Source organism: Oncorhynchus keta, chromosome 33, assembly GCF_023373465.1.
Source record: "Oncorhynchus keta strain PuntledgeMale-10-30-2019 chromosome 33, Oket_V2, whole genome shotgun sequence".
Taxonomy (NCBI): domain Eukaryota; kingdom Metazoa; phylum Chordata; class Actinopteri; order Salmoniformes; family Salmonidae; genus Oncorhynchus; species Oncorhynchus keta.
Window position 1 is genome coordinate 4,598,993 of NC_068453.1, and position 10,439 is coordinate 4,609,431.

The 10,439-nt window shown below is 42.4% G+C and overlaps 1 protein-coding gene across 1 annotated transcript; it reads right to left on the reverse strand.

Moving 5' to 3' along the window:
* Nucleotides 1-564: 564 nt before the first annotated feature.
* On the reverse strand, nucleotides 565-7,243 carry pgap2 (post-GPI attachment to proteins 2). The gene is made up of 6 exons (XM_035748419.2): nucleotides 6,902-7,243; nucleotides 6,393-6,561; nucleotides 5,624-5,873; nucleotides 5,292-5,398; nucleotides 2,433-2,541; nucleotides 565-1,239 (listed from the first exon to the last, which is right to left on the reverse strand). Exons 2-6 carry the CDS (start codon nucleotides 6,558-6,560, stop codon nucleotides 1,109-1,111), a joined length of 765 nt encoding a protein of 254 aa, XP_035604312.1. The 5' UTR covers nucleotide 6,561; nucleotides 6,902-7,243; the 3' UTR covers nucleotides 565-1,108.
* Nucleotides 7,244-10,439: the final 3,196 nt, after the last annotated feature.

A 10,439-nucleotide genomic window follows, 5' to 3' on the forward strand; every position in this document is an offset into this window, starting at 1 on the left:
TGTTGGGATATCATCTTCTGAGGGCAGTGTTCGTAGTAGCAGGGGTTACCTTGGTAACACTGTTGAGATATCATCTTCTGAGGGCATTGATGTGAAACATATATACAGTGTTGAGTTACTTCAAGATGAGGTAAAGTTGATTAAAGCCACCGCACGTGTATATTGAGTGGCTATCGAGGAAGAAGGAGATGGGGAACAAAGTGAAAATTACACGGCTTGGGAACATCTCTTGGAGCCTGTGGTCGGGGGAAGACTGGGTGAAAGCATGAGTTTTTTTTAGGACATTCATTTTTGTGGAACCCAGAAGAAAAGTATCCTGAAAGCATAGTCAGGCAAAGAGAGTAGGAATTGTCATGTTATCAAACTTTGGTTTTGTCTTTGCATATATAATAATTATGCATAGCTTAACACATTAATACTGTTATGTCTTGTGTTTCTTTTTGCTTTCATGTCTTGCGCCATCACTCTATTAGGAACCAGAAGCTGAAATGGGGAAAGTCAAAAGTGTGATTATAGAACAGAGGCCACAAGTCTTGGATTTGTAAAACATAATAATAAACTGTGAATGGTAATCATGTTTTATTTTTTGGTCATGTTTTATTATCATTGTTTGTTTATTTATAAGTCATTTCCAAGTTTACATAATGTTGAACAGCATGGAGTTAATGTTCAAAGGGGGAACTGATGAGTTCTAAATATCCTTATTCATGTTACTGAGGGAGGGAGGGGATTGTAGAATGTTTACGTTCCGTCAGAACATGTTATTGTTAGACATCAGGTATCCTATGGAAAGGAGAAGAGTCACAGTCTGGTACAAGGACAGCCGTGAGTTGGGGAGGAGTGGGGAATTTGGGCCCGAGGTCAGGAAGAACAGATATCACTAATCTTCTGTATAGCAAAAGAGGTGTATTGGCTGTTCAGATGTGTAAAGAGTGGGCTCAGCATAAGAGAAAGGGTTAAATACCAGTTTGTGTGAATATGTCTGTCTGTTCAGCGGTATGAACCTTTGGATGAATAAACTTGCTTTGTGCTTTTATACTTGTCAGGTTCTAAATAACAGGGTAAAAATTAACAAGAGTAGGGGTGTGTCCTCTGTCATGCTCGGTCTTCAATAGCGTTTGTCCTCTGCTGGAGTGGTGACCATCACTTCCTTGTTTCCAAAGTCCCAGAATGCCGTCATGTGGAAGGCCATGTTGGAGAGCACCACCAGATACTCACATAGAGCAAACAGAGTGTAGACTGGAGGGAAAGGGAGGGAGGAAGGGCGAGGGGGAAATAGAGAGGGAGGGAGTAAATGAGATGAGACATCAGTCAGTTATCAGTCACTTGTCTCAGAGAAGGAGAGAGATACACTATATACAAAAGTATGTGGACATCGCTACATATTAGTGGATTTGGCAATTTCAGGTGTACAAATATTGAGCATACAGTCATGCAATCTCCAGAGACAAACATTGGCAGTAGAATGGCCTTACTGAAGAGCTCAGTTACTTTCAATGTGGCACCGTCATAGGATGCCACCTTTCCATCAATCAGATCATAAAATTTCTGCCCTGCTAGAGCTGCCCCAGTCAACTTTAAGTGCTGATATTGTGAAGTGGAAAACGTCTAGGAGGAACAACATACATATATATACATATACATATATATATATATGTATATTCGGTCACAACACTCACTACAGAGTTCCAAACCGCCTCTGGAAGCAACGTCAGCACAAGAACTGTTCTGGGTTTCCATGGCTGAGCAGCTGCACACAAGGCTAAGATCACCATGCGCAACGCCAAGCATTGGCTGGAGCCAGGCCTAATCGCCCAACAACACGGCCAGACCTCACTAATACTCTTGTGGCTGAATGGAAGCAAGTCCCCACAACAATGTAGAAAGCCTTCCCAGAAGAGAGGCTGTTATAGCAGCAAAGGGGGGACCAACTCCATATTAATTATTATTATTATATTATTATATTATTATTATTATATTATTAATGTCCATGATTTTGGAATGAGATGTTAGACGAGCAGGTGTCCACATCCTTTTAGTGTACATTCAGACATATGATATACATAGCATGTTACAAAAGAGTAGAGAGAATGTGTACACTGGAAGAGACGGGAGCGAGAACCCAGCTGGGGTGGAGGTGAAAGGAGCGGAGGTTTCAAACTGGAGTATTGGTGTTATCATTACTGGTAACGCCGGGGTTGACAAAGATATGAGGGAAATGGAGAAACAAAGCCCTAAACACACAGACAACTTCTACTCAAACTTCCTCTACTACAGGGTGATGTACATTACAAAACATTACATTATCAGGACCTTGATTGACTGAGCAGAGAGGAAAGAGGGGCATAATAAAAAAAGAATGGGTGGGGATCTGTTCAAAAGTAGTACACTATATAGGGAATAGGGTTCCAATACAGGTCCCAAAAACTCACTTATGGGTTCGCAGTACTTGTTGTGGCGTCTGTAAAAGTAGGCGGCGACCAAACAAAAGCTGACATTGAAGAGAAAGAGACGCACCTTCCAACGAAACGACGTGATCTCCTGGGAGAGACAGAAAGAGGAGAGCCACCAACAGACAGGGAGATTGAGACAGAGAGGGGGAGAAAGAGATGGAGACAAACAGAGCGGTTAAAATGTAGCTGTTACAGGTGGTGTTGCAATAGTGAGTTCAGAGTGCCTCAGGCTGGTGAGGGTAGTTGGGTTGGTCCCTGTGTGTGTAACCCACTTCCCCTGCTTTGAACAGACCAAGCCACACACTAACAAAATACATGAGCTGTGGACTCAAACACATACAGTTGAAGTCAGAAGTTTACATACACTTAGGTTGGAGTCATTGGAACTCGTTTTTCAACCACTCCACAAATATCTTGTTAATAAACTATCGTTTTGGCAAGTCAGTTAGGACATCTACTTCGTGCATGACAAGTCATTTTTCCAACAATTGTTTAAAGACAGATTATTTCACTTATAATTCACTGCATCACAAATCCAGTGGGTCAGAAGTTTACATACACTAAGTTGACTGTGCCTTTAAACAGCTTGGAAAATTCCAGAAAATGACGACATGGCTTTAAAAGCTTCTGATAGGCTAATTGACATCATTTGAGTCAATTGGAGGTGTACCTGTGGATGTATTTTAAGGCCTACCTTCAAACTCAGTGACTCTTTGCTTGACATCATGGGGAAATCAAAAGAAATCAGCAAAGACCTCAGAAAAAAAAATCTGGTTCATCCTTGGGAGCAATTTCCAAACGCATGAAGGTACCACGTTCATCTGTACAAACAATAGTACGCCAGTTTAAACACCATAGGACAACGCAGCCGTCATACCGCTCAGGAAAGAGACGCGTTCTGTTTCCTAGAGATGAATGTACTTTGGTGCGAAAAGGACAAATCAATCCCAGAAGAACAGCAAAGGACCTTGTGAAGATGCTGGAGGAAACATGTACAAAGTATCTATATCCACAGTAAAACGAGTCCTATATCGACATAACCTGAAAGGCCGCGCAGCAAGGAAGAAGCCACTGCTCCAAAACCTCCATAAAAAGCCAGACTACAGTTTGCAACTGCACATGGGGACAAAGATCGTGCTTTTTAGAGAAATGTCCTCTGGTCTGATGAAACAAAAATATAACTGTTTGGCCATAATGACCATCATTGTGTTTGGAGGAAAAAGGGGGAGGCTTGCAAGCCAAAGATCAACATCCCAACCGTGAAGCACGGGGGTGGCAGCATCATGTTGTGTGGGTGCTTAGCTGCAGGAGGGACTGGTGCACTTCACAAAATAGATGGCATCATGAGGTAAGAAAATTATGTGGATATATTCAAGAAACATCTCAAGACATCAGCCAGGAAGTTAAAGCTTGGTCGAAACTGGGTCTTCCAAATGGACAATGACCCCAAGCATGCTTCCAAAGTTGTGGCAAAATGGCATAAGGACACCAAAGTCAAGCTATTGGAGTGGCCATCACAAAGCCCTGACCTCAATCCTATAGAATATGTGTGGGCAGAACTGAAAAAGCGTGTGCGAACAAGGAGGCCTACAAACCTGACTGTTTTTTTATTTTACCTTTAACTAGGCAAGTCAGTTAAGAACAAATTCTTATTTTCAATGAGGGCCTAGGTACAGTGGGTTACCTGCCTGTTCAGGGGCAGATCTGTACCATGTCAGCTCGGGGGTTTGACCTTCCAGTTACTAGTGCAACGCTCTAACCACTAGGCTACCCTGCCGCCCCTGCACCAGGTCTGTCAGGAGGAATGGGCCAAAATTCACCCAACTTATTGCGGGAAGCTTGTGGAAGGCTACCCAAAACATTTGACCCAAGTGAAACAATTTTAAGGCAATGCTACCAAATATTAATTGACTGTAAGTAAACTTCTGACCCACTGGGAATGTGATGAAAGAAATAAAAGCTTAAATAAATCTCTAGTATTATTCTGACATTTCACATTCTTAAAATAAAGTGGTGATCTGACCTAAGACAGGGAATTTTTACTAGGATTAAATGTCAGGAATTGTGAAAGACTGAGTTTAAATGTATTTGGATGTGTATGTAAACTTCCGACTTCAACTGTACACCTCGGGTGACACCATCATAGTTCTGTGTGTGGTTATAAATTCATTTCCACACCTGTTTGCTGGTGTTGAAACTGTGGCTCAATGTGTGTTGAAAGGCTATCAGAGATTAGTGTCTGTCCATAATGAGCCAGGGCCATAATGAGCTCTCCGGTATTCAAAAAGCATCTCAAAGCAGCAATGCTAATCTAGGATCAGGTCTCTCTGTCCAATTCTATTAATTATGATCAAAAAGGCATAATTGATCCTAGACTTTTTATTAATAGGGTCCCTGGTAACAGTAGCTCAACACTGTCACGGGGTGGTGAGAAAGGGTCCTGTTCTCTGGCATGGCTGCTGTAGCATTAATGACCCATCCTCTGGCACACGTCTACAGTAATGGCATAGGTTTGAGTCCGGCCGACTCCCCTTTTATGCAACCTCTCTCATATATATATATATATATATATATATCTTACCCCACTGTCATCCTTCTTTCACTATCTGTTCAATAAAATCTGAAAATCCCATATAAAAATTAAGAAAGGGTCCTGTTCCAAGTACAGGAATGAACAGCAGCTTTTTTTTAGTAGGATGTTGAGACATTTATGACCGAGTCTTAAAAAGTGGAATAACACAAGTACTCAAGGACTGAAGAGGAATGGCAATACGAAGGCACACAGCACAAATAAGAAACATGCACGGTAAGGTGAGGGAATGAGGGTGTGTACTCTACCTCGGGGTTGAGACTGAACTTCTTAATCACCTGCCACAGTCTGCAGGTAATGAGCATGTGCAGAAGAGAGCAGGCGGCGAACGTGATAAAACCATTCTTGTGAACACCTGCCGAACACAAACCCGGCAGTGAATGCAACTCTAAAACACCAGCACATAATACAGTGGCTAACAACACATCTGTCACTTACGCTAAAAACGAAGTGGACATTAACGCAGGGTGTATGAATGCATGTGTACGATGCATTAGCCCATGTCCTAACTTGGAATGCAAAGCAGTGTGTGTGTATGTTTAATGCATGCTTGTGCACGTGTGCATCTACCGGTACTCACTGTAGGTCTCAGTAGAGGACACATAGGTGAGCAACAGCAGGCCTACGTTCTCTGCCAAGGCAGCTATGAGAGCCAGGACACTAAGGCCCATGTCAGGGAAGCTCTTAGCAAACCGTCCGCGGTAGAAGCTGAAGTAGGCCGCAGCCACCAGGAAACGAGGGGCCGAGTGCAGGCCGATACAGAACCTCCATATATAGCGCTCTGGGACCAAACTGATAGACGCACTGATGGAGGGGAGGTAGTTGGGCACCTGGTGGTGAGGAGGTGCAGCAGGAGGAGAGGTCAGTCAATGGACTGTTATTTGTATATGTAGTGTAGCACATTCTACAATGCTGTATTTATTTAAGCGATACACACACATTGTCAGTATTACCAGTAGTGTAGCATGTGTAGTGCAGAACATTCTGCATATAGCTAAGCTAATACTGCATTTATCAAAGTGCATCATAGGCCCTTATTTAAAGGAAAATTCCACCCAAAAAGTATATTTTGGTATTTGTTCCATTAGTCCATTGTTATTGTCCCAACATATATTACATGTCAGCATTCAAGATATTGAACTTTCAAAATACAGCCGGTATGATGCTAAATGCATGTATTTTGAAAATACATATATCTTGAATGTAATACATGTAATACATTTTAGAACAATAACAACAATGGACTAATGAAACAAATAGGAAAACCTCCCTAGTCAAAAACCTTGAAAGGAAGTGTCAATGGACAGAGAGAGAGACAAGACAGACCGAGAGTGGGGTGAACTACTCACCTGACAGTGGGTATAGGTAGACTCGTCGAAATGGAACATCAGAGAAATGACGATGCAGGCTATTAGACCGGTTAGAGCCAGCAAGACAGTCCCAACCGCAAAGTCCGTGAAAGGAAGCCGGATCAGCGGCTTGTCCCGATCCAGACCTCCGTACAGTCCCTGCAGCATCCTGCCAACAAAACACCACCCAAACAAATGGAACAGCTAACGTTATAGCCGAGCTCCTTCATTGACAACTGTTTGGCTACTTTATTTTTAACATGGATGCATGGACAGCTGGCTAGTAGAGTAATAAAAGCTACATAACGTTATTTGCTGTATTTCAATAACCAGCTAACGACTATGGCCGAGCATAGGCGCGGCTAATTATGGCCAAACCAGTTAGCGAGCTAACGTTAGGTAAACATGACAGAATATTCGCTAGTTAGCTGCTCTGTCATGCATTTTGACATGAACCACAATAATAAATCAACCAAACATAACTAGTATAGCAACATACGGTAGCCTACCTGGCTTTCCCCCCAAGCTATCCCGACTGGGAGCTGGATTTCATAGCCTTCCACCCGGTCTCATCCACCAGACGACCATTATGGCTAACGTTAGCTAGCAGGCTAAAGTCAAGAGGTAAGAAGCTACCAGTTCTCAAATAGGTCGTTCAAATTGAGATCTGCAGATAGTTAGTGTAAAGTAATCGTTATCAGTGGTGTGAGTATACTGTGCTGAAAGTTTAGTATTCCGTTAGCTGGTTGAATCAGCTGTAGGCGAAAAATAGTATGAGGTGCACCCGGAAGAAGGTCCAGCTAAACTGGTGTAATTTAAACCAGAGGAAAGGAAAGGCACAACTCGGTGGAAAATCTGTCTCCCTCCAGCAGGCGGCGTTATTTCCTTGTTTCGCCCAACAAGCAATGAGTTTATTTATGCATATCAGTAGTTCCAAACTTTTTATAGTCCCGTACCCCTTCAAACATTCAACCTCCAGCTGCGTACCCCCTCTAGCACCAGGGTCAGCATACTCTCAATTTTTTTAGTTTTTTTTGCCATCATTGTAAGGCTGCCACAGACACATTATATGATACATTTATTAAACATAAGAATGAGTGTGAGTTTTTGTCAAAACCTGGCTCCTGGGAAGTGAAAAAAGTCTTAAATCACTTTTCACATACAGTCTGTGCCTGTATTTAGTTTTCATGCTAGTGAGGGCCGAGAATCCACTCTCACGTAGGTACGTGGTTGCAAAGGGCATCAGTGTCTTAACAGTGCGATTTGTCAAGGCAAGAAACTGAGGGCAGCCCTGTCCAGAAATCTGGCAGTGGCTTCTGATTAAATTCAATCTTCACAGAACCGCTTGTTGCAATTCCGATGAGGCTCTCTTGTTCAGATATTGTTAAGTGGACTGGAGGCAGGGCATGAAAGGGATAATGAATCCAGTAGTTTGTGTCGTCTGTTTCGGGAAAGTACCTGCGTAATTGCGCACCCAGCTCACTCAGGTACTTTGCTATATCAGACTTGACATTGTCCGTAAGCTTGAGTTCATTTGCACACAAAAACTCATACAATGATGGAAAGACCTGTGTGTTGTCCGTATTAATGCAGACAGAAAATAATTCCAACTTCTTAATCACGGCCATAATTTTGTCCCGCACATTAAATATAGCTGAAGAGTCCCTGTAATCCTAGATTCAGATCATTCAGGCGAGAAAAAGCATCACCCGGATAGGCCAGTCGGGTGACAAACTCATCATCATGCAAGTGGTCAGACAAGTGAAAATTATGGTCAGTAAAGAAAACTTTAAGCTCATGTCTCAATTTTAAAAAAGGTGTCAATACTTTGCCCCTTGATAACCAGCGCACTTCTATATGTTGTAAAAGCGTTACTGGGTAGACTTTGATCTGAAGCCATTCTTGTGATTATTGTGACTTTGCCATTGTAATTGTTTGTAAGCTTGTGTAGTCAAATTAATCTATGATTGTATGCTATCCATTTGTTGTTTGTATGCTGTTCTTTGTATGACATTTTAATATTTGATTATTAACCAATGATATTAGGCCACTCTTGGCCATGATTACAGACACCTGTGTCTTTTGACACTATATAAACGAGTCATCCCGCAGTGTTTGTGATTATACCCTGATGAAGACAGCTTGGCTGTCGAAACGTTGGTAATTACATTGTTGCATCTGAGCTCCTAGAGTGTGCAGCTCTCTTTTATTTTCAAGTAAAAGCGTTACTGCCCATATCATTGCATAACGCAGAAACTACACAACAGTTCTGGGGCCTTGCTTTAACAAAGTTAACCATTTTCACTGTAGTGTCCAAAACGTCTTTCAAGCTATCAGGCATTCCCTTGGCAGCAAGAGCCTCTCGGTGGATGCTGCAGTGTACCCAAGTAGTTGCACGCACGTTACCACTCCACTATGTCCCCCCGTCATGGCTTTTGCTCCATCAGTACAGATACCAACACATCTTGACCACCAAAGTCCATTCAATGTCACAAAGCTGTCCAGTACTTTAAAAATATCCTCTAATGTTGTCCTGGTTTCCAGTGGTTTGCAGAAGAGGATGTCTTCTTTAATTGACCCCCCATAAACGTAACGGACATATACCAGGAGCTGTGCCAGGCCCGCCACGTCTGTTGATTCATCCAGCTGTAACACATCGAATTCACTGGCTTGTTTGCGAAGCAGTAATTGTTTCAAAACGTCTCCTGCCATGTCACTGATGCATCGTAAAACAGTGTTGTTTGATGAAGGCATTGTCTGAATAGTTCTTTGGCCTTTTCCCCCAGCATTGTCCCAGCCATATCAGCGGCAACAGGAATACTTCAGTCCTCCACAATAGTATGGGGCTTGCCTGTCCTAGCCACTCGGTAGCTCACCATATAAGATGCTTCTAGCCCCTTCTTATTAATGGTATCTGTTGCTTTAATACATGTCTTACTACTCGAAAGTCATCTTTATTCTCGCTCAAAAAACTCCTGTGGCTTATTTTTCAAATTGTCATGTTTCGTTTCTAAATGTCTGAGCATGAGTTTATTTAAATATATATATATATGTAACCTTTATTTAACCAGGTAGGCCAGTTGAGAACAAGTTCTCATTTAGAACTGCGAACTGGCCAAGGTAAAGCAAAGAAGTGTGACACAAACAACAACCCATGGAATAAACAAGCGTACAGTCAATAACACAATAGAAAACAAAAATACGTCTATATACAGTGTGTGCAAATGGGGTGAGGAGGTAAGGCAATAAATAGGCCATAGTAGCAAAGTAATTACAATTTAGCAAATAACACTGGAGTGATAGATGTGCAGATGATGATGTGCAGGTAGAAATACTGGTGTGCAAAAGAGCAGAAAAGTAAACAAAAAAACAATATGGAGATGAGGTAGGTAGATTGGATGGGCCATTTACAGATGGGCTATGTACAGCTGCAGCGATTGGTTAGCTGTTCAGATAGCTGATGTTTAAAGTTAGTGAGGGAAGTATAAGACTCCAATTTCAGCAACTTTTGCAATTCATTCTAGTCATTGGCAACTGGAAAGAAAGGCGGCCTAAGGAGGTATTGGCTTTGGGGATGACCAGTGAGATATACCAGCTGGAGCGCGTGCTACGGGTGGGTGTTGTTATCATGACCAGTGAGCTGAGAAAAGACAAAGCTTTACATAGCAAAGACTTATAGATGACCTGGAGCCAGTGGAGGGGGGACAGCGGTCGGCGAGGGCCAGCCGACGAGAGCATACAGGTCACAGTGGTGGGTGGTATATGGGGCTTTGGTGACAAAACGGATGGCACTGTGATAGACTGCATCCAGTTTTCTGAGTAGAGTGTTGGAAAATATTTTGCAAATGACATCGCCGAAGTCGAGGATCGGTAGTATAGTCAATTTTACGAGGGTATGTCTGGTGGTGTGAGTGAAGGAGGCTTTGTTGCGAAATAGAATGCCGATTCTAAATTTAATTTTGGATTGGAGATGTTTAATATGAGTCTGGAAGGAGAGATTACAGTCTAGCTAGACACCTAGGTATTTGTAGTTGTCCACATATTCTA

Coding starts and splice junctions, on each gene's coding strand:
- pgap2 (XM_035748419.2), bottom strand. CDS start 6,560: ATGCTGCAGGGACTGTACGGAGGTCTGGATCGGGACAAGCCGCTGATC. Junction 5,874..6,392: donor CTACCTATACCCACTGTCAG/GTGAGTAGTTCA, acceptor CCTCACCACCAG/GTGCCCAACTACCTCCCCTC. Junction 2,542..5,291: donor AGTTCAGTCTCAACCCCGAG/GTAGAGTACACA, acceptor TGTCTCTCCCAG/GAGATCACGTCGTTTCGTTG.